Source organism: Rhinatrema bivittatum, chromosome 9 (genome assembly GCF_901001135.1).
Source record: "Rhinatrema bivittatum chromosome 9, aRhiBiv1.1, whole genome shotgun sequence".
NCBI classification, from domain to species: domain Eukaryota; kingdom Metazoa; phylum Chordata; class Amphibia; order Gymnophiona; family Rhinatrematidae; genus Rhinatrema; species Rhinatrema bivittatum.
In genome coordinates this window covers 173,838,415-173,863,489 of record NC_042623.1, presented here as the reverse complement: position 1 = coordinate 173,863,489, position 25,075 = coordinate 173,838,415, and the positions used below count along the sequence as shown (strand labels likewise).

Sequence of the window (25,075 nt, the reverse complement as noted above, 5' to 3'; positions counted from 1 at the left end):
CTTGTCTGGAACATGCAGAAAACATTGGCTCCGATGACAGATAATGGTGGCAAAGCCTATTCAGTATGCCCATTTCCCCTCCTTTCTTAATACATCCATTTATCATAGATTGTTCCATCTACATGTCTTTTCTCAAATGGTTTTGAGTAAATATTTAGTAAAATACTGACAAGTTAGTCACTGAAAAACATAATCATACACTTTTAAACTCTACATCTTATTTGATAACCTGCCTTTATACCAAAAGCCTGAGGCAGTGTACAATATATATATAACAATCCTTCTTCCAAACCCACACCTGTACTATCTTATTTAATCCTTTTTACCAAACCCTCCTCTCTAACCTATGCCCAACAGTATAAAAACAGTTCAATATACAATCTGCCTTCATAATTAACAAACCGTCATCCATAGCAATCTATTACTAAAACTATCACACGGTATCCTCCAATTCCAATGCTTGCTCAAAGAGCTATGACAACATTTCAGCCCTATTTATATTTTTCCAGTTTCGACTGGCCATGAGATAACATGACATATCATCATACTTTCAATATGACAGTACTTTGATGAGAATGTGTTTTATATTGCCTGAAGCAGTTTTCCAGTAAGGGCAGGGCCAGCGCTAGCAGGTGTGCATGACTGCACAATTGCTCAGGGCAGCACACTTGGGGGGGAGTGGTGGCAGGGGACTGCAGAGTCGGCATTGGATGGTGCAGGGCTTTCAGTCCGATCGCGGTGGTGGACCAAGTTGGGAGGATCAAGAGGGTGCTGAGCTGACACCATCATCTGAAGAGGAGCACAAAGGGCTACACCGTTAGTGAAGTCCAACAGATTTATTTATTTAAATGATTTTATTTATTTATTTAAATGATTTTATATACCGATAGCCGTTTGCACATCGTATCGGTTTCCAGAAAACTAAAACTTTTTGACAGTGTCATTAAACAGAACTTTTGGCACTGCCATTACATAGAACAGTAAAAGAACAGATTTAAGCTGCTCCCACATAAGAAGAGCAAATGCAGACTCCAACAGCATTTTTTCCTTGTTCCGTGCTGCTGCTGACGCACCACCCCTAAACAGCCAACAGGAAGGCTGAGATTAACAGGGATTGCAGCATTACTGCATCAGCAAGATGACTTGGGTCCTCCAGTGGCAAGTTAAGAGGTGGGGCAGAGGCAAAGTCTGGCTGCTCGGTACTGCTGGTGTGTTTTTTGTTAGTGCATAGATCTTGTGCTGCCCAGTAGATCATATACTGTTCTTGTGGGTCTTTTTTCCAGGACTGCACACATGGACACACCGATTTAATAACATGTGCGAGCATGTTATAAAATCATTGGGCTGCGTCCATATGCGCGCCAGATTTTGTAATCCACGCATGCAAGAGGGGGAATTATGCAAGTTTTGCGCAGCGACGCATCACAGCCTTCCCCAGTTCCCTCCCAGTCTGCTCCAATTAAGGAACAGACTGGGAGGGAACTTCCCTACCCCCTAGCCTAACTTCCCTTCCCCTTCTCCTCTCACCCCCTAAACCCTCTCCCTTACCGTTTTTGTTGCTTACTGCTCCAATGGAGCAGTAGCAACTTGCATGTGCCAGGATTCCCTTCCCTGGTACAGCGGCAAATGGCCGCTGTACCGGCTGCCTCCAGCCCCGCCCTTACCCGCCCCTTTCCTTTGGCCTGGCACTTTGCTGCGTAATGGGCCCCTTCTAAAATGCGCGAAGTGCACGCAAGGCCCGGCCATGCACGTAACCCCCGTTTTCCCTGCGTGCAGGGGATTAAAAATTTGGCCGTATGTGTATATGAGAGAGAACATTTGTGGCCTCTTTCCTCCCACTAATCCATGACAATCGCAGGGTGATTGGTAATTAGAAATTCCTAGGTATGGAGAGCAGGAACTTTTTTATCCTTATTCATTTTAATTTTGGGGTGTTATTTGATGTGTCTGCTGTTTTGAAATATTGTATTGGTGTTTGAGACATTTTTAAAAATTTGTATGAGTTTTTAATTATTGATGTTCTATTTGTCAGTTTTGAAATATTTATTTTTTATTAGTATGGTTTTTACTATTATTGATTATATTATATTTCTTGATTTTAGTTGACGTTTTATGAGGACTGGAATTGTTTCCATTTTTCCATTGTTGCACTATATACAAAGTCTGGCTTGTTGCGATTTCTAGGTCAGTGTTAGCATGTTTCTAGTTATACTTTATGATCTCTCTATTCTCTATTTGGTGATGGTCTTTCTGTGTACTTCATGTGTGAACGAGGTGAGGTTTCTGCTAAAGTGTAGTTTCTATGTAGGGGATCTTAGCAGCCTGCTTTGTTTTTTTTTTCCTAACAGGAGGTGTATTGGTGTTTTAGGGCCTATGTTGCCTTTTCATAGGTAGTATTATTGCTCTTTTAGTGATGTTTTGGGTTGGTAGGTTTACTATATTGTAATTGTTTGCTCATGGCTTTCTGAGAGGGAAGCCACACCAAATGTGTCACAATAGACCTATGAATTCCAAGTGTCTTTTTTGCAGTGTTTTCTGGTTATCACCACAGCAGTGCATGTAAATATAATATACATGTTGCTGTAAGTGATAATTTTACGTCAGAAGACTATTTTGAATGTTCTTTTTCATGTACAATCTATTATAAATGCATAATTTTTAATTATGTGTGTGGAACGGACCAGAGAGGGGAGAGGTGCAAGGCTGTAAGATTTGCTTAGAGCACCTATTAGCGTTGCACTGGCCTTGGGTTACAAGGGATGGGGACTATCAGTTTTTAAAGTTTAGATCACTGAAGGGAGCTGGGCTTTTTTTGGTGAGACAGAATTAACAGGTGAGAGACAGCATAGTAATTGTTCGTACAGAGCAGCAGAAAGTCTATCATCGGTCCTGACTAAGGGAATTTAAGAAAGCAAGAGATAAGTAGAGATGATTAGTGGGGAAGTTGGAGATCGAATGGGGTCTGTAGTCACAAAAGGTGTCACTGTTGAGCAATAGCTGAATACCCATCCTCCTATGTCCTTTCAGCATTGTTTCCATATTGCTCCCAGCTTCCAATGGCTAAAGAATAAGATTCCCATCAGGAACTGAATCTACCTGTCTAGTAGCTTGCTAACACTGAGTCAGCAGGCCAGTGTGATTGATGTTTTAGCATTTTGATAAAGGTTTATTGTTGGACTTATAGGCATCACATATCCTCATTTACAGCCTGTACATTCCAGAACCATACCTGTTGAATCTCATCTCTGTTCTTTCTTCTTTGGATGCTTGGCCTAAACTATATCTGCAGACTGGGCTAGGAGAACTGTCTTCTGCATTTATCTTTTCCTTAAAAGCCTGTATTTTATCTTGAAGCTTTTCATCCTCTTCATTTCCACTGACAGACTTAAAATCATCCTTCTGTACAGCAGGCTCTCTTTCATTGTCATCTTCTCTCCTAAAGTAGTGGGAATTATGAGTTTAATATCCTTTATGCTCTGGTACTGACATCACTGGATGTTACACATCCTCTATGTGTAACAGCCAGTGACGTAATTTGTAATATAGATCTTTCCAGATAATGCTGGTTCCATGTCTATTATTATAAGAGATAACATTCCTTTTTTTATTTTGCCTTGTGGGTGATGATAGTGTATGGGATGAGGATCCTTTCTTCTGGAGTCAGAGGCTAACAGGATTTCTGTTCAGAGCGTTGCTGCACACCATTGCTTCTATTCAAGACTCTAGCCTGCAGACTCCATGGCAGAGAGCAGAATCTAACTTTCAGCGGCTTATCACAGATTGCGACGTTTATCGCAATCTGCATTAAGCCTTTTTAATATTAATAAGCTGCTTTGCATGCCTTTGCAAGCAATGCAGCACATTAATTATTTTTGAGCGCTCGCAAAGAGTATTCTATAACGTTATGCATTACTGATATTGCCCATTAAAATGGTTTTAATGATGTTAATCGCATTACTGCTGCTTAGTAAACAGGACTCCAACTCTGCAAAAGCTTTGCAAAAATGATGTTCTCTGAAGTTCAAAGCTTTATAAGCAAGGGCAGTGCTTTCTTTTCTGTACATATTGGGGCGGATTTTCAGAGCCCTGCTCGCGTAAATCCGCCCAAACCGGGCGGATTTACGCGAGCAGGGCCCTGCGCGCCGGGAAGCCTATTTTACATAGGCCTCCCGGCGCGCGCAGAGCCCCGGACTCGCGTACGTCCCGGGGTTCTCGGAGGGGGGCGTGTCGGGGGGCGGGGCCGGAGCGCGCGGCGTTGCGGGGGCGTGTCGCAGCAGCGTTTTGGGGGCGGGTAACGGGGCGTGGCTACGGCCCGGGGGGCGTGGCCGCGCCCTCCGTACCCGCCCCAGGTCGCGGCCCGGCGCGCAGCAGGCCCGCTGGCGCGCGGGGATTTACGTCTCCCTCCGGGAGGCGTAAATCCCCCGACAAAGGTAAGGGGGGGGTTGTAGACAGGGCCGGGGGGGTGGGTTAGGTAGGGGAAGGGAGGGTAAGGTGAGGGGAGGGCAAAGGAAAGTTCCCTCCGAGGCCGCTCCGATTTCGGAGCGGCCTTGGAGGGAACGGGGGGAGGCAGCGCGGCTCGGCGCGCGCAGGCTATACAAAATCGATAGCCTTGCGCGCGCCGATCCAGGATTTTAGTGGATACGCGCGGCTCCGCGCGTATCTACTAAAATCCAGCGTACTTTTGCTTGAGTCTGATGCGCAAGCAAAAGTAGGCTGATCGCGCTTCTTTTAAAATCTACCCCATTCAGTATTACATAAAGGAAAAATTAAGCACTACCATGAATTAAAGTTTGCAGGGATATTTTTGTGGGGGGTCCTTCTTCCAATTCTTAAATTTGATCCTTTGGTTTTTATCTTTAATAAATGTACTCAGATTTTATGAGCAAAACCCAATGAGTGCTGATAGTTATTTCTTGTATATAATTTAGCATTTGCCTCCTGATAATGAGTAATTATATGAAATCTCTTAATAGTGAAAGAAAGATTAAGGGAGATCACAGAGAAATGGTAATTTCTTTAGGCATGCTAGAGATATATCCAGTCATATCCTGTTACATTCACAGGGCAGTTAATAGCAATGACCCTCACTAATTTCCTTGCAAAATGAATTCCTTAGATAGCATTCCTATCCATTTCTCCCATCATAAAAATAGTTTTCAAGAAAGAATAATACAAAACATATGGACTGTAAAGCTAGCCCTTGAGTAAAGTAGTGAGATAAATGTAGTCAAGCATTATATAGAATATATATCTTCTATTACTAAAATGCCTTATTTTTATAGACCTGTAAGACATATGTATCATTGTACAAGATAGAATAGAGTTCAGAAATCCAAGAAAGGAAAGAATTTCAAGGAGTAGATGGTGATCAGCAGGGTTGAAAATGGTGACTAGGTCAAAGAGATTGAGGATCGAGTAAAGGGCCTGGCCTTGGCCATGAAGAAGTCTTTGAAGATTTTGGAAACGACTGTTTCAATGAAATGCAGAGGAAAGAAGCCAAACTGGGGTGGATCAAGAATGGTTTTAGATGCAAGAAAGATAAGGCAGTTGAGGTGAACAGCTGATTTGAGTAGGTAGGATGGAGACAAGATAATTACTAGAGTTCATTGAAGAATTTTGAAGAGTAATTTGATCACAATATGTTTGAAAGCAATGGGGATGGCTACAAAACAAAGTGATACACTGAGGAGGTGACAGACAGAAGTGATGATTGTTAATGTTTGTCACACATGTTTACATTGAACTTCCTATTAATTATCACTGGGCAGCAATCCTGAAGCCCCATTAAGCCTCAAATTTTTCTTTCTAAACAGACCATGCTGTTAAATTACTGATTTCTAAGAGCTCTGTCTAAGCTGGATGTTAAGTCACAATGAAGCCAATTATCAGAGATGCTAGTTCCCAACTTGAACAGTCAAACTTTGGCCAGTTAAATTAACTGGATTTTAAGCTTAACAGAGCCAGCTAAAATTTTGGTTGGCGATTTGAAGGGGTACCGATTAGGTAACCCAACACAGCCAATCAAACATAGGGGATCATTTTCAAAGGCTTATCGCTATCGCACGTGAAAAGTCCCTTTTCGCGTGCGATATCATGCTGGGGGCGGAGTCAAGGCAGTGAGGGGAGGAGTCGGGGCGGCGAGGGGGCGGACTCGGCGATGTCTTCACTGACGGCGATAAGGTTAGTAACTTTATCGTCACCAGTAGTGTGCCGAATAGCACCACCTTTCACGGTGGCGCTATTTGGTGTGAAAGCTGGCAACGAAGACACCGCGATGGTGTGAAGGCTGCCAGCTTTTGCAGGCCCGCCCCTTCTTCGCCCCCCCCGCCCCCTGTTTTTGCAGGATTCATCATTATGTGATAGAATGGTGAATCCAGGCCTTAGTCTGCCAGTGCTGAAATAAGGACTGGCTAGCTATGTTAGGAGCCTGCCCTAAGAACACTTCTGGGGTGGCCCATTTTTTTGGCCGGTTATATTTAGCTGACCAAATCTGGTTACTCAGTGGGGTGATATTTTCATCTTGCAGGATCTAGCTGACTAAGTCTTCACTCAACTGGGTAGATCCTGCTAAGAATTGACCCCATTACAACTATATTTCTTTCTTGGAAGTAACCTTTGTAGATAAATGACTTATAGCTTTGTGATGATAGAAGGCAAGGCTATACAAAAAAGAAATTAACCTTGCAAAAAAATCACATTATGCAAATAAAATAAAAATGGCCAATGGCAACCCGAACACTCTATTCAGTATATTGTAAAATCCTTAACCTCACAAAGAACTACATCACATAATATCATCTCAAATGCTGTATGTAATAAAATTGTCCAACATTTCCAGGAAAAATTATTCAAAATCTCTTCAGAATTCTCACACTTGCCTATTCCGAAAATAAACTTACCACCGCTTACATGCTCTTGGTCTATCTTTTCTGAAACTGATGTCTCTACTGTATCACGTTTGCTCACTAAACTGAAAGCCTCAAACTCACCGTACGATCCTTGTCCAGGCCAGCTATTGAAGGATAGTTGAGAACACATCTCTCCATCTACAGTGCAATTAGTTAATTTATCTCTCAATACTGGTACATTTTCTAACATTCTTAAACAAACCTCTGACACACTCATACCTAAGAAAAAAACTTCTGATTTTTGTGATCCAGCTAATCTTCGTCCAATAGCTTCATTGTCTACTCTCGCCAAAGTCAATGAATCAACAATCTTCCATCAACTAACTGAATATATTACCAACATCATCCTACATCCAAATCAACAGATCCATGGCTTTTGTACCCCATGGCAAGCACTGGGTACAAAAAGAAAGAAAAATGACAATGGAAGCCCAAAAGTGGTATTCAAAACAAAGTCTTTACTGCAACTTAAAGAAAATTATCCAGGCCAAAATTACAAATATCAAAATCAGTATCAAACAGAATACAGCAATGAAAATGATGGTTTCCTTGTCCATAGTAGATCTTCTCACCTCTTTCCTTGCACCTTCATCCACAGAAAATATATCCTCACCAGAGAGGGTGGGATAACTAGAGTGTAGCTCCGGCAAAAAATTGGTTAGGTGGAAAAATATCCTCATGCACAAAAAAATACTATAGAAAAATGGTACAGTCCCAACTTGGGTCAAAACTCTTATCTTTAATCCAAACTCTCAAAATTATTCAATTCTCTTGAGTTCTTGGCTCAAAAGTCTTAATCTTTCTCTTCATCCACACTCTTAACTAGTTGCCTGAGCAAAAAGATCTCTGATCCAGTCCTTTGAGATATGGGGGTATGCCCTTCCCTCTAGCACGGGACAGAATTCCCAAACAATCTTCTTCAACTCCCCTTCTACAAACACTTACTCAAATGCTTAAGATTCTGAGGGACTCGCCAGCTCTCCAACCTACTCTCCAGTCGCCTTTCCACTAAAGAATGAGCATGCTCCAAGGGATTATATACCCTAAAAGCCTTTCCCTCCAAAATATGGGGTCTTCGTTATGGGAGGATTCACAAATCTTCAAAACCCTTCCCATTACTCATGATGGAAAAATTTACATGGGAGCCATTCTAGTGACTGGCAAAGCCCCATCACATGTATAATTAATTTTGTTTTTGGGAAGTTTTATAGATGGGGGGGATCTCAGGTAATGATGTGGGCAAGGAGATCTCAGGAATGGAGAGAGGAGAAGAGGAAGGATCAGGGATAAAGAAAGAGAAGGATGATCTTGAATAGGAGAAAGGAGATGGGGATAACAGATGGAAAGAGGAGAAGGCAAGAAGATCAGAATTGGGTATAGGGAGAGAGGAAGAACAGAGGAGGAGTATCTGGAATATTGGGGAACATACAGAGGGAGAAAGGGAAGTTCTGGGATCATGGTGAAGGATCTAGATGGACATAGGGACATGTCCCTCCCCAGTACCAGCTCTGCTCACCTCGCATCCTCACCCTCTCTTTCCTCTTCCAACTTCCTGGTCCTCAAAATTCCCCACCCCCAAGTGATGCACTCTTTTTCTTCCCTGTCTCTCCCTCCCCTTCCTAACCCAGTTCTCTTTCCCTTCATTCTTCTTCCCATCACAGGTGCCCTCTTCCTCACCTCCCCTTTCCAAGTGCCAATATACACACACCTTTTCTCCTCCCCCAGCTCCTCTTGTATTCCCCTCGATCCCCCCCCCAGCTCCTCTCATAACAACCCTCATCCTTAACCCCTCTTTTACACAACCCCATTACTTTAATCCCTTTCACAATACTCCAAACTCTTATCCTCTTAGTCCCTGGACCCCATCTCCCCAACCCTCCCCTCCTGCTCTGATGAGGCCAGCAGTAGGAGCAGAGGCACCCCCTTTGCTCCCCAGGATGGGACACCATGTACCATGCAGTTCAAAGCATTAGTCAGACCCCAGTTAGCAGAGGAAAATGACATGGCCTGAGGTGCTGCAGCTCATGGGATCCATTCTTTCCACAGATTATCCATTCACAAAGTGGCATATCCATTAATTTCAGCAAATTCTTGTCTGGTAGAGGGGGAAGAGTTGCCCTTTTCTCTGCTTTGGAACAAATCAGGTGAATTAAAACCCTCGGTAATCCTGGCGCATGGACTTCCTCATACACAGAATTAACAATTATTTTTGTGGCAAGATTCTTTGGTCAGTTGATGACAATGTTTTAAACCTAATCTTTAAGTTACATTGCATTATCTCTTGATTTCCTACATATGTGAAATAAAATGTTTAAAATATTAATAGCTACCAAAACTACAAATGTAACATCTCTTTCATGAACAATGCCTTTACTTTTTTATTCACCTGTGTCACAAGTTATATTTAGGTCATTTCATACATTAGTCTGATTTTTCAAATGATTTTCACACGGATTTCCTACACATGCTATCTAAACTCTAATACACGTGAAGTATGGTTTCCCCTTTAGAATTATATAAGCAACATGTAGCTCTCTATTTAAATAAAATATTGACCCATTCCACTGGTAGCATGCAATCTCCCAGTGTTTCTAATTTCCCCGGCACAGACTTCCAGTAGCTGTACTGATCCTTAACAAAAACTAAATCTTTCACAGGCTGGGAAACAGTTTCTTGGCCCAGCATAAGAGCATTCTAACAAAGCTGCTGTACATGAGTTTGAAAGCCCACATCTTCTTCCTTCACATGGGACTGCATGTGGTGTCAAAAGTTCATATGCAAAGGCCTCTTTAGGTATTTCTTAGGTTGATCCTCTAAGGGGACACATTTGAAAACAGTCCACCCAGGAGCAAAGTCTGTGGGTACTTTGCACCCGTGGGATTTGGATACATTTTTTTAAAGAGAAATTCTGTGTGTGCCTTTACTTTGCAAACTTACCTTGGTTACAAACAGCCCAGGGACTTTCCACGTGCTTTTTGTGCGGACTGAATTTGGATGGAAATAGCATATATGCATTTGAAAATGCAATGCACAATTTCCTAATTTCACCAGAAGCACCACCCTGGTAACACTTCCCTTCAACTCAGCTAAAAGAATGCACATTGTGGAACCCCGTGGTAACTTTTAGCCATGTTAAGGTTGGGAAATTGCAAGACAGTCCTTACACATGGTTAAAATGGTATTTTTCTGGGTAAATGTTTTTTGGATCTTGTCTTTAAAGGGTATAGCCTGCCAAAAATTTAACATTAATGAAGGTCCACTGATGGCGCATCAGTGATCGTGTGCACATAGAAACATGATGGCAGAAAACGAGTATGGCCCATCCAGTCTGCCATCCATCCAGTTTCTTTAGTATTATCATTCTCATCACTTCCTTAGAGATCCCCTCTATTTATCCCATGCTTTCTTGAATTCAGATACTGTTTTTGTCTCCCACTGGGAGGCTGTTCCACACATCCACCATCCTCTCTGTAAAGGAAAATTTCCTAAGATTACTCCTGAGTCTACCCCCTTTCAACCTCATCCCATGACCTAGAGCCATGACCTCATCCCATGACCTAGAGCCATGACCTAGAGCCATGACCTCATCCCATGACCTAGAGCCTCCTTCCTATTGTAAAAGGCTCACCTCCTGTGCATGGAAACTTTTGAGATATGTGAAAGTCTCTATCATATCTCCCCCATCTCACCTTTCCTCTAGGTATACATGTTTAAATCTTTAAGTCTACCCAATATGCTTTAGAACGAAGACCACTGACCATTTTAGTGGCAATCCTCTGGACCTCCTCCATCCTGTTTATATCCTTTTAAAGGTGAGGTCTCCAGAATTGTACACAGTATTCCAAGTGAGGTCTCACCAGAGATCTATACAGGGGCAATATCACCTCCCTTGTTCCGCTGACCATTCATCTCCCTATGCAGCCAAGCATCTTTCTGGCTTTTACCATCGCTTTATCTACCTTAAGATGATTAGATACAATTACCCCCAAACCTGACCCGTTGCGCTTAGAATTTCACCTCCTATATTGTACATTTCCCTTGGGTTTTTGTATCCTAACTGCATTATTCTGCATTTTTTAGCATTAAATCTTATCTGCCAGACCTTAGACCATTCCTTGAGCTTCGCTAGATCCCTCCCCATGTTTTCCACTCCTTACATAAGAACATAAGAAATTGCCATGCTGGGTCAGACCAAGGGTCCATCAAGCCCAGCATCCTGTTTCCAACAGAGGCCAAACCAGGCCACAAGAACCTAGCAATTACCCAAACACTAAGAAGATCCCGTGCTACTGATGCAATTAATAGCAGTGGCTATTCCCTAAATAAACTTGATTAATAGCCATTAATGGACTTCTCCTCCAAGAACTTATCCAAACCTTTTTTGAACCCAGCTACACTAACTGCACTAATCACATCCGCTGTCAACAAATTCCAGAGCTTTATTGTGAGTTGAGTGAAAAAGAATTTTCTCCGATTAGTCTTAAATGTGCTACTTGCTAACTTCATGGCATGCTGCCTAGTCCTTCTATTATTCGAAAGTGTAAATAACCGATTCACATCTATTCGTTCAAGACCTCTCATTATCTTAAAGACCTCTATCATATCCCCCCTCAGCCGTCTCTTCTCCAAGCTGAACAGCCCTAACCTCTTTTGTCTTTCCTCATAGGGGAGCTGTTCCATTCCCTTTATCATTTTGGATGCCCGCCTCTATACTTTCTCCATCGCAACTATATGTTTTTTGAGATGCGGCGACCATCCTGGTGGTCCACTCTGTTACAGAGATTTTGGTTTCATCGGCAAAAAGACAAACCATTCCCAACAATCCTTCTGTTACGCCCTCACAAAAATGTTGAAAAGAAAATGAGAAAAGGAGGCAGCACCAACCAGGTGCAGTAAAGGAGAGGAGGAGAGGAATTTGTATCCATTTGGTACTCAACCTAAGGAGAAGGGAGGAGAAGATAATGTCCTGCTAAGGAAAAGTATAACCATTAGATTTCAGATTCCGTGGGATATCCTAGAAGGTACAGGAATTCTCAAAGACTATTCATTTATCAATATTTAGTAGGTGATCCTACAACAAAAAAGTAAGGGGATCTTGAGATGGTGTGGTTTGTGATGGTGTAAATGGAAGAAGCAGATTCATAACCAAGAAATGTGCTGTTTGCCAGATTGTCAAATCCAAAGAAGTTTTATTTTAGTGAAGCTTACTGTTGGAACACCATCCAGAATGTGGAGACTGTAGATCATAGCCCAAGTGTTTAGACCCCAAAGAGCTGGAAGTGTACAGTATCTCCCACACTGCTGTAAACGGACATGCATCTGCGGTAAGGACACGGGATTAGGGGTGGGGATGGGGGAAGCAACATTTTGGATTTGAATCGCATGATAATTTATTCCCAGTAATTTTCTTATTTATATTTTTTTCCCCATCAAATGTTAGAAAAATACCTGTAAATAACATAATATCGTTCACCTATCCCATGGTCTTTTTGTCATGGGATAGGTGGCGATGTCCTTTCGTGGATTACAAACTGGCTAAAAGACAGGAAACAGAGTAGGATTAAATGGACAATTTTCTCAGTGGAAGGGAGTGGACAGTGGAGTGCCTCAGGGATCTGTATTGTGACCCTTACTTTTCAATATATTTATAAATGATCTGGAAAGAAATACGACGAGTGATGTAATCAAATTTGCAGATGATACAAAATTGTTCAGAGTAGTTAAATCACAAGCAGATTGTGATAAATTGCAGGAAGACCTTGTGAGACTGGAAAATTGGGCATCCAAATGGCAGATGAAATTTAATGTGGACAAGTGCAAGGTGATGCATATAGGGAAAAATAACCCATGCTATAGTTACAGAATGTTAGGTTCCATATTAGGTGCTACTACCCAAGAAAGAGATCTAGGCGTCATAGTGGATAACACATTGAAATCATCGGTTCAATGTGCTGCGGCAGTCAAAAAAGCAAACAGAATGTTGGGAATTATTAGGAAGGGAATGGTGAATAAAACGGAAAATGTCATAATGCCTCTGTATCGCTCCATGGCGAGACTGCACCTTGAATATTGTGTACAATTCTGGTTGCCGCTTCTCAAAAAAGATATAATTGCGATGGAGAAGGTACAGAGAAGGGCTACCAAAATGATAAAGGGGAATGGAACAGCTCCCCTATGAGGAAAGACTAAAGAGGTTAGGACTGTTCAGCTTGGAGAAGATACGGCTGAGGGGGGATATGATAGAGGTGTTTAAAATCATGATAGGTCTAGAATGGGTAGATGTGAATCATTTTTTTTACTCTTTCGGATAATAGAAAGACTAGGGGGCACTCCATGAAGTTAGCATGTGGCACATTTAAAACTAATCGGAGAAAGTTCTTTTTCACTCAACGCACAAATAAACTCTGGAATTTGTTGCCAGAGGATGTGGTCAATGCAGTTAGTATAGCTGTGTTTAAAAAAGGATTGGATAAGTTCCTGGACGAGAAGTCCATTACCTGCTATTAATTAAGTTGACTTAGATAATAACCACTGCTATTACTAGCAACGGTAACATGGAATAGACTTAGTTTTTGGGTACTTGCCAGGTTCTTATGGCCTGGATTGGCCACTGTTGGAAACAGGATGCTGGGCTTGATGGACCCTTGGTCTGACCCAGTATGGCATGTTCTTATGTTCTTATCTAGCTTGCACAGCAAGTTTCTTATGGTAGTAACTGCTATCAAGACTACCCCCAAGCCTTACGTTAAGGATGGTAACTGCTTCTCCGTGTCGGCTACCTCCAAGCCTTTTGTTAAGGATAGTAATATTTTCATTCAAAACCCATAACTAAATAACTGTTAGTAACATTTTTACGGAATGAGCAGCTTTCTTCATAATTCAGACAATGCTGCTTGAATGTGCTTTGCTAACTTTGCAGACTTGGCCACATAAGCAGGCCTGTGCTGTTTTCCTAATGTCAGTGTATCAGTTCCCTGGACCATAAAAGTCGGGGCCCAGCGTTGGCTGTTGTCTGAATACAATTCCCATTCCCCCCCCTGCTGACAAAGCGGAGAGTGATGTTGCAGTTACATCAAAAGTATCAAGGCTAATTTGTTAAGTGTAGTAATCCCCAGGTCTTCTGTTGAGGGCAGTATCTGCCACTCTCCGTGAAGGCAGTGTTAATCCTATGCCCTTTTGAATTTGTTTACAGTTTTCGTTCTCACCACCTCTTCTGGAAGGGCATTCCAGGCATCCATCACCTTCTCCATGAAAAATTATTTCCTGATGGTGGTTCTGAGTCATTCCCCTTGGAGTTTCAGGGCGAAAACGACTAAAATATTGTGGGGAATGGGCAGACACATATAGAAAACGTCAGTATTGAAATGGAGGCTCCCCGTAGAGGTCTACAAACTCTGGCATGTTTTAGTAGCCTACCATGCCCAGAGGCCAATATAAAAGAGAATGCTAGACACATATGAAGCCAGATATATTAGAGGGAATTTTCCTGTTTTATGACTGTGGGAAAAGTGCTTAGTACAGCTGGCCCTCATGGTGTGTACATTTATCTAGTCATATAATAACATGTTTTACCTGCTACCAGCTGTAGATTTATTTTCCAGTTGTTGGATTAGAAGTTTGGCTATAGCAGTAAAACTGTTACTCATCCGGTAGATATCTCTGCTTTGAGTACCCAAGATATTAGTGAAAGCATCAGTGATATTCTTAATCTCCAGCAAAAGGATATGGTGGAATGAATGTTCCATGTTGGCTAGCTGATTCACCAGGTAGGTCAGACATACCCTGGCATTCTCCTACAAAGGAAAGAACATTATTAGACAAGTATTAGAAAGTTTGCCAGGTGTGAAGGATCAGATTGAGATGAAAGAGGAGTATACTTTGGTGTACTCTAGTGATTACTGTTTCTTGTATTACTTCCTTTCCTATTGGGTGTTTGTCTTTTGCTCTCATCGTGATGTTGAGGGTTTATCTTTGGTCACAGTCTGTCTCAAATTTTGTTAGTCTCTCTATTAGGGTTTGCCAGACAGAAATGACAGAGCAGGATAGTAGAGAAGATGGACCATGACAGGAGGCAAGTGACAGTCTGGGTGCGTAGGTGTATGAGTGATAACAGCCTGCACGCCAAGGGCTTTTTTTGCCTTTGATGAATCAACTCCACTGTACCTCTCTAATCTCAATTTGTGTTATCTTCCTGATCTTCCAATTTGCAGCATGTTTCCTAATGTTTGCATTATTTGCTAGCTTAAACAGTGATTCTGCGTCATCCTTTTTCCAAATCTCTGGGAAAAAAAAAGTTACTTTCTTAAATAAAGTCTCCTTGCAATTTTCTCCTTTCCTGGAGTGTAATTGCACAATTATGCCTATCAATTGTCTAATGACACCACATTCCAGGAAACAAAACATTCTACACATCAAATCCATTTGTGTGGTACAGTAACAGCTTGTGTAAGAGTGCAAGTTTAACCCCCAGCAGTCTCGGCAGATGTGATCTTCAAGCCATCAGCAGGAATAGGCACCCCAAAGGTCTCGTTGTTAAGAAAGCAATATTTATCACTGCTGTAAACATATGAGATTCTGTATATTCAACAGTAAACCATCTCCACAAAAAAAAAGAAAAATGCAGAAAGTTGGCACTGGCGGTAAATAAAACCATCTTTCTTTCTTTTTTCACTCTTTTCTTAAGCTGTAGGGGGTTCTATATGACAGTAGCGTTCTTGCTGTTTTGTTAATCCACTTAGATGCACAGAATACATGGGCTCTGTTTTCAAAGAGGTTTCTTCTATTGAAAACTCTTTTGAAAACAGACCTTTACAGTTTAAATGATAAAAAAAAAGTGTGGAATTTTCTGTAGCTACCTTTTTGTTTTATTAATCTACAGCAGCTATGTGAAAAATATTTCATGGTATAGTTAACATTTGTGGGATTTTTTTGATCTAGAAATTTTTTCTTGTTCCTTTGCACTTCTAGCTGGAACCAGGGTCATGAGCTGCCATCCCCTTATTTTATATCCTCCCCTCAATGCATCTAGTCTGCCGTTGCACTGATGGTCCTAGGCCAGAGGCTGTGCACTACGTCTCCTTTTGAAACCCTGCAACCTTGGGTCCTGAATACAGCCACTAGGGATCACTCTTAAGAAATGACCATAACTCCACTCCCACGGCAGAATGGGTGTGTGGATTGGGTGGACTATGAGCGCTGCTTCTGCAACATCCCCCAGCACCTGCTGACCCGGAGAGCTGAAGTCCAGACTTTGGGATTGGACTGGGGACTTTCTACATAGCAAAGCACAGCGCTTGCCAGCTGAACCACCACACTGGCTCTGACATCTGCATTCTAATATAACTATTATCCAAACTGACTTAATTATTATTACCCAATTAGGAACAGTATTTATCATAATAAAAAGATCCACCTTTTGAGGCAATGCTTCTATGCTTCTATGTCCATTTATGACTGTTATGGTTCTAGCATGTTATAGAGATAATAAATCAGATCCCAGGGGAATGAGGAAAATCCTGCACAATGTGGATGATTTCTCCCTACTCACTTGTGAAACAGAAGGATCTTACATAATGAAAGGCTTCACTTTCACTTCTAAAACACCACTGAGGTTCACGATTTCTCTGTAAATTCATCTAGAGGGAGATAATTAGGGGAAAAGCCAAGGGGAAACCTCCCACCAATGTAATTTCACTACAAAACATGCAAACAATTGAATGATAATAGATAGTCAATATTATAGCAATGTTGTTGGACCACTATAATTATGTGTTAAATCACATTTGTTTACTTCTTCATTAACAAAATTAGTATGTTGTTCTTCACAACCCCCATCAATTGATGGGTTTTGAGACAGAAGAGAGCAAAAGACTCCCCCATGAAAATTGTTATGTTGCGATCATCTTACCCAAAACCAACTTTGAATTTTAAAACCAGATTTTATGCCGCATTAGATATTATCCCATATGGGGTAGTTTTGATATTTTATAAGTTCTACATTTTCTAGACTTGGGGTAAATTTGAACTTTAAAAATAAATGCCTACTACCTAGGTATGCAACGTACCAAAAAAACCCCAAACAAAACAATTTATAGATGTTGCTATGTCAATCACAGTATTGCCATGGAGATCAGACTGTTCAGTCACCATGGAGATCAATGTACATGGTGACCATGTTGATGTACATAGTTACAGGGATAGAAACACACATCACAGTGTTCCATATTCACAGTGATAAGAGTATCACCATGGAGGCACATCAACCCATTGACACTTCAAAGCTTAGGAGACATCTTGATGCTTTCAGCTCCAGGATGTTCCTGGTCTACCAATGTCCAGGAGAAAAAGTGAGGTACCAGCATTCAGAGTTTGGCAGAGTTAGAGCATGAATGCTTAGGAAATGTATTGGGGGCTCATTTGTCAGGGTTTTTGTTGCTGGGTTTCAGCACACAGTAAGTGTGGGAATTTAATTTGGAGGAAAATCTTCCAGGGAAAAGATAAACATGAGCTCAACTCCAATTTAAACACATTTTGGTTTTCTAAACAATGATTGTAGCAAATGGAAGTAGGACAAATCATTCCTATCATTCCCTTATTGCATGACTGTAACCAAAAGGCTAAGACTGTGACATATAGAAGTTTTTATTTTTTTTTTGTTTTAAAATAATTTCTTCACCATGTGCCCTGACGATAGCGATGATTTACAATCTAAAAGCATACATAAAAGTACATAAAAATGACAAAATAAGTGAAGTAACAGCACTGACTTAATAAAAACTGCTATTTGATGCAGTAATAGGAGCCAGTCTCTAATTCTATTCCTGGGAAGCCACAGTATGATCTTAATCAAAAGCAATGTTTTCAGGTCTTTTATAAAGGCCTTGGTATCAGACATGATTTTAAGCTGCTCAGGCTTAGTTTTCCATATTATCAGACCAGCCACTGAAATTGCACGACCTCTTTCTTCCCCTAGATGGGTCTGATGCACTATAATGACCATTAAAAAGCCCTTATTTTCTACTCCTAAAGTTCGTTGTGGGGTATACATATGAAGAATCACTTCCAACCCTAATGTATCACAATTGTTAATTATCTTATACATCAGCATTAATAATTTGTGTTCTTATCTAAAGTGAACAGGTAACCAATGAAGCATCGATAGGACAGGTGCATTTAGCATGTCCAGTTAGCACTCAAACAGGTGAGTTTTGAAGTAATTGTAGTGTCCTGAGGGACTAGAGAATCCAAGCATAAGGGAATTACAATAGTCGATATCTGAGAATATTAGGGTGTGTTTTAATTAAGTTTTTAATATATACTTTTATAATTCATCTTGTATTTGTATCCAGGAGTACCCCCAAATGTACATGAGAAGAAATAGAAAGTTTATGGCCAGTCAAATTCAAATTGAGGTAATTCATTCATATATGTTCGTCTGGGTCATGAAAATTGTTTCTGTTTTTGATATGTGTAGAGATAATCTTTTGTGAAATAACCATTTTTGTACATCTAAAAGATACATTTCCAATTGTCTGAATGTGGTGGATATTGACAGGGTTGAAAAATTGTATATCATTTTGGAAGATCAGACCAAGTCCTCTTAATAATTTGCACCCAGGTGATAGATACAATACATATTACACAGCACGGCTGACGGTAAAGATCCCTGCAGCTTGCCAGTTTATCTTTTACCTAACTTAAGGTATTGCTGTCCATCTGGATCTGTTGTGTGCGTCCTGAGATAAAGGGATAAAACCACTTCTGTACTGATCCTAAAATACCAAATTCTTTAAGCCGTTTCACCAAAATCCTATCATCAGTGGTGTCAAAGGCAGTTGAAATGTCTATTTAAGAAAAAATCCAACTATATATCAATTGAAATTCCAAAGAAAAGTCTGGAATTCCTAAACAAAATAAAACAAACTTACTATAGTTTAAAAAATTGTATAAGACATTTTATTCCATGCTCATTATATTTGGTATAATATTGCTCTGACCAAAAGTATATTCATAAATATTTTGCAAGCTTCCACAAATTTTCATGTAACACTGAATTTAGAAAAGGTTATAAAATTTAGAGATAGCACAAGCTTGGACTGCAACAGATTAGACATGTGCAGCCCCCAAATTTTGGTTCAATTTGTTGGTAGGTTTGGGGGTTTTTCTTTGGGTCCATTTACATTTTTTTTTTTGTTTGGTTCATTTGCCTAATCAAAAAACACACTAAATAAAAAAACAAAGCAATAAAAAAACAAAACCAGATCTCTGTACAGCCTTGGTGTTAGAAACGGGGGGGTTTAGTGTGCCCATGGGCCTCAGACCGATCCCAGACGGATCCTGGTCCGGACCGAGGGTTGACGGCATGTTCCACCATGGCAGACAGTCTGACCCTCCGCCAGGCCTGCAAGCTCCCAAGGCCAACAACAGGATGATGTTGGAATGTGAATGGTCCTCCGACCATTCCGAGCCCTTTCGGACCTGCCGCTTGGATCGGCATGGAGCAGCAGGCCTGGCCTGAGGTCAAGGGTAGATGGGCCTTGACACGAAGACATGGCAGACTTGGGTTGATGTGACGGCATCACAGACGAAGACTTGGGTTGATGCGACGGCATCACAGACGAAGACTTGGGTTGATGCGACGGCATCACAGACATGACGAGGAACTTGAAATCCAAACAGGACAAGACGCAAGGCAGGAGGACATTGGCACTGTCTCTCAGGGCGCCCTAATCAGTCCACCCATGGGACTGAGCCGCGGACCACCCTGTCCCACTGCGCGCCCTACACAGCCCGAGGAGACTGATCATGGACCACGCTGGGAGCGGGACAAGCGCAGGAAGGATCCAGTCGAGGTGGAACTCCGACGACGGAGCCGATGTCATCCGAAGCACCAACACGGCTGGCAGGACAAGACTGCTCAGGAGCTCAGGACACCAGTCCACCTTCAGGCCTCTCCAACCCGGGAAAGACGTCGTCCGAGGGGGCAGGACCGACAGGACCAGAAGGCTCAGGAGCGCAGACGTGAACACCAAAGAGGGCAGGACACCAGGAGGCGAAACACCAGGAGATGAACACCAGGACACCTGGACGAGGACCTCAGGCACGAAGACATAGCATGAAGACATAACTTGACATGGCGAGACGAAACGAAGAGGAGCTCCACGAAAAAGACCTGACGGAGCTCTGGCAGGCAGGAGCCTCCAGAGTGAAGTAACTCCGATGCAAGGCGAAGACGTACTGTGAAGACAGCCCTTTTATAGGGCTAGGCAGGAAATTCATCCTTAGGTGGGGTCAGCCACACTTCCTGTGGCTGGCCCTTTAAATTCTGTGAAGAGGCGCGGCCGCGCGCCTAGAGGAAGCAGGGCTGTGCAGGACTGTGGACAGCGGCCTGCACAGCATCGACGATGCAGGGCTGGCCTGAGAAGCAGGCCCCGAAGACGGCAGCGGCTCTAGCTGCTGCAGGAGGCCCCGGGGACGGCTCCTGCCGCTACTCTAGCCCGGGGATGCGGCCTCCAGGCCGCGAAGGTGACGAGGACATTGGGGGCAGCTCCGGCTGCGAAGAGGATGCTGAAAAGTCCACGGCTCCCGCCGCGGTGAAGCTGAGCACCAGGGGCGGCCTCCAGGCCGCGTGGTGAACTCAAGTCCACGGCTCCAGCCGCGAAGGCAGGCCTGACAGCGGCGTCCGTGCCGCGTCGGGTGAAGCAGAAGAAGAAAAGGTAACATGGGGTGAGTGCCTGCTCGCGAGGAGACCCGCGGGCAGGAGTTTCATAACACTTGGATGGACTTTTCCTGGGCCAAAAGGTTGCCTCGGCCATGCACCAAGGGCCTAAACCCTAACCAAGGACCTCCCCTGTGTAAAAGTGCCAGAGTCCGAGAGCCCCCACCCTAGCCCCCATTTCAACCTTTCCCAGATCCTGCTTTCAAAGGATAGGACTGAGTGAAGCCATGTTTAGAGAGCTGGAAAAGTAATAAGAATTGACAGCAAGCAAGCAAGCGAAGAGCAAGGAGCAATAAGCCAACAATTTCAATAAATTGCAAACAATGTACAGTGCAAATGCCTTAACCCCCCCCCCCCCCCCCAACATGGCCGCCTGCCATGCGCCTTAAGAACATAAGAAAATGCCATACTGGGTCAGACCAAGTGTCCATTAAGCCCAGCATCCTGTTTCCAACAGTGGCCAATCCAGGCCATAAGAACCTGGCAAGTACCCAAAAACTAAGTCTATTCCATGTTACCATTGCTAATAGAACTTAATAGAAGGTAATGGACTTCTCCTCCAAGAACTTATCCAATCCTTTTTTAAACACAGCTATACTAACTGCACTAACCACATCCTCTGGCAACAAATTCCAGAGTTTAATTGTGCATTGAGTAAAAAAGAACTTTCTCCGATTAGTTTTAAATGTGCCCCATGCAAATTTCATGGAGTGCCCCCTAGTCTATTATCCGAAAGAGTAAATAACCGATTCACATCTACCCGTTCTAGACCTCTCATGATTTTAAACATCTCTATCATATCCCCCCTCAGCCGTCTCTTCTCCAAGCTGAAATGTCCTAACCTCTTTAGTCTTTCCTCATAGGGGAACTGTTCCATTCCCCTTATCATTTTGGTAGCCCTTCTCTGTACCTTCTCCATCGCAATTATATCTTTTTTGAGATGCGGCGACCAGAATTATACACAGTATTCAAGGTGGGGTCTCACCATGGAGCGATACAGAGGCATTATGATATTTTCCGTTTTATTCACCATTTCCTTTCTAATAATTCCCAACATTCTGTTTGCTTTTTTGACTGCCGCAGCACACTGAACCGACGATTTCAATGTGTTATCCACTATGACGCCTAGTTCTCTTTCTTGGGTTGTAGCACCTAATATAGAACCCAACTTTGTGTAATTATAGCATGGGTTCTTTTTCCTTATATGCATCACCTTGCACTTATCCACATTAAATTTCATCTGCCATTTGGATGCCCAATTTTCCAGTCTCACAAGGTCTTCCTGCAATTTATCACAATCTGCTTGTGATTTAACTACTCTGAACAATTTTGTGTCATCTGCAAATTTGATTATCTCACTCGTCGTATTTCTTTCCAGATCATTTATAAATATACAAGCCGTAAAGCCCGTTAAAACGGGCTACATCCCTCTGTCTCTCACCTCCCCCTCATTCTCTCTCCCCTCACTCTTCACCACCCACCCTCCCCCACCCACTCCTCTCCACCCTCCCTCTCCTCTCACTCAGTCCCCCCTCTCCCTCACTCCCTCCCACTCAGTCCCCCCTCTCCCTCCCTCCCACTCAGTCCCCCTCTCCCTCCCTCCCTCCCACTCACTCAGTCCCCCTCTCCCTCCCTCCCTCCCACTCACTCAGTCCCCCTCTCCCTCCCTCCCTTCACCCACCTCCATTTCCTCCCGGCGCCGTAAGCGCGACTTCCCGCAACCCTCACCCGGCTCCATTAACTCCTCCCGCTCCTGCCGGCAGATCTCGGGGGGGGGGCGCGGGAGTGACACCCCCCCCCCGAGATCTGCCGGCAGATCTGGGGAGGAGAAGCAGCGGCACCGCGCGCGCGCGCGGCGCCGCTGCTTCTCCTCCCGCTCCTGCGGCCCCACCGCCATTTTTTTTTTCTGATCGACATCCTTGCCCGCACATGCGCAGTAGAGCTGCGCTCTACTGCGCATTTGCGGGCCGTCGGTCACAGGCCATTTATAAGGTAGATTGAAAAGTAAGGGTCCCAATACAGATCCCTGAGGCACTCCACTGTCCACTCCCTTCCACTGAGAAAATTGTCCATTTAATCCTACTCTCTGTTTCCTGTCTTTTAGCCAGTTTGCAATCCACGAAAGGACATCGCCACCTATCCCATGACTTTTTACTTTTCCTAGAAGCCTCTCATGAGGAACTTTGTCAAACGCCTTCTGAAAATCCAAGTATACTACATCTACTGGTTCACCTTTATCCACATGTTTATTAACTCCTTCAAAAAAGTGAAGCAGATTTGTGAGGCAAGACTTGTCTTGGGCAAAGCCATGCTGACTTTGTTCCATTAAACCATGTCTTTCTATATGTTCTGTGATTTTGATGTTTAGAACACTTTCTACTATTTTTCCTGGCACTGAAGTCAGGCTAACCAGTCTGTAGTTTCCTGGATCGCCCCTGGAGCCCTTTTTAAACATTGGAGTTACATTTGCTATCCTCCAGTCTTCAGGTACAATGGATGATTTTAATGATAGGTTACAAATTTTTACTAATAGGTCTAAAATTTCATTTTTTAGTTCCTTCAGAACTCTGGGGTGTATACCATCCGGTCCAGGTAATTTACTACTCTTCAGTTTGTCAATCAGGTCTACCACATCTTCTAGGTTCACCGTGATTTGATTCAGTCCATCTGAATCATTACCCATGAAAACCTTCTCCATTACGGGTACCTCCCTAACATCCTCTTCAGTTAACACCGAAGCAAAGAAATAATTTAATCTTTCTGCAATGGCCTTATCTTCTCTAAGTGCCCCTTTAACCCCTCGATCATCTAGCGGTCCAACTGACTCCCTCACAGGCTTTCTGCTTCGGATATATTTTAAAATGTTTTTACTGCAAGTTTTTGTCTCTACAGCCAACTTCTTTTCAAATTCTCTCTTAGCCTGTCTTATCAATATCTTACATTTAACTTGCCAACGTTTATGCTTTATCCTATTTTCTTCTGTTGGATCCTTCTTCCAATTTTTGAATGAAGATCTTTTGGCTAAAATAGCTTCTTTCACCTCCCCTTTTAACCATGCCGGTAATAGTTTTGCCTTTTTTCCACCTTTCTTAATGTGTGGAATACATCTGGATTGTGCTTCTAGAATGGTATTTTTTAACAATGACCATGCCTCTTGGACATTTTTTACTTTTGTAGCTGCTCCTTTTGTTTTTTTTCTAACAATTTTTCTCATTTTATCAAAGTTTCCCTTTTGAAGGTTTAGCACGAGAGCCGTGGATTTGCACATTGTTCCTCTTCCAGTCATTAAATCAAATTTGTTCATATTATGATCACTATTGCCAAGCGGCCCCACCACCGTTACCTCTTTCACCAAGTCCTGTGCTCCACTGAGAATTAGATCTAAAATTGCTCCCTCTCTCGTCGGTTCCTGAACCAATTGCTCCATAAAGCTATCATTTATTCCATCCAGGAACGTTATCTCTCTTGCGTGTCCCGATGATACATTTACCCAGTCAATATTGGGGTAATTGAAGTCTCCCATTATTACTGCAGTACCAATTTGGTTAGCTTCCCTAATTTCTCTTAGCATTTCACTGTCCGTCTCACCATCTTGACCAGGTGGACTGTAGTATACTCCTATCACTATAGTCTTCCCCAACATACAAGGGATTTCTACCCATAAAGATTCAATTTTGTATTTAGTCTCATGCAGGATGTTGGACTCTATGCCATCCCGGACAAAGCGCCACACCTCCTCCCGGGTGCTCCTCTCTGTCATTGTGATATAATTTGTACCCCGGTGTAGCACTGTCCCATTGGTTATCCTCTTTCCACCATGTTTCTGATATGCCAATTAAGTCTATGTCATCATTCACTGCTATACATTCTAATTCTCCCATCTTACTTCTTAGACTTCTGGCATTAGCATACAAACATTTCAAAGTTTGATTTTTGTTTGTATTTTCATTCTGCTTTTTAATTGATAGGGATAAACTAGAATTTTTTAGCTCAGGTGAGTTTTTAGTTACAGGCACTTGGACTATTTTTCTAATTATTGGAACCTCACTGTCGGGATGCCCTAATTCTAATGAATCATTAGTATCTTTTGAAGATAACTCTCTCCGAACCATGCACTGCTGAGCGACTGTCGGCTTTCTCCTTTGTTCTAGTTTAAAAGCTGCTCTATCTCCTTTTTAAAGGTTAGCGCCAGCAGTCTGGTTCCACCCTGGTTAAGGTGGAGCCCATCCCTTCGGAAGAGACTCCCCCTTCCCCTTCCCCAAAAGGTTCCTCAGTTCCTAACAAAACTGAACCCATCTTCCTTGCACCATCGTCTCATCCATGCATTGAGACTCCGGAGCTCTGCCTGCCTCTGGTGATCTGCGCATGGAACAGGGAGCATTTCAGAGAATGCTATCTTGGATGTTCTGGATTTAAGCTTTCTACTTAACAGCCTAAATTTGGCTTCCAG

At 42.7% G+C, this 25,075-nt stretch overlaps 1 protein-coding gene across 11 annotated transcripts in view; it reads right to left on the bottom strand.

The window, feature by feature from the left end:
• The window catches only part of VEPH1 (ventricular zone expressed PH domain containing 1), a 371,196-nt gene that overhangs the window by 158,927 nt on the left and 187,194 nt on the right, over nucleotides 1–25,075 (bottom strand). For 8 of the 11 annotated variants that reach the window (XR_003858578.1, XR_003858577.1, XR_003858579.1 and 5 more), the window contains 2 exons: nucleotides 14,481–14,701; nucleotides 3,230–3,436 (listed from right to left, as the gene is read on the bottom strand). Coding sequence is in view for 5 of the 11 variants with exons in the window: in XM_029615395.1 (XP_029471255.1) it covers nucleotides 3,230–3,436; nucleotides 14,481–14,701 (428 nt within the window). In the remaining 6 variants the exon portion in view is untranslated. The remainder of the gene's footprint in view (nucleotides 1–3,229; nucleotides 3,437–14,480; nucleotides 14,702–25,075) is intronic. The other 3 variants (XR_003858581.1, XR_003858582.1, XM_029615397.1) reach the window with 1 other exon arrangement.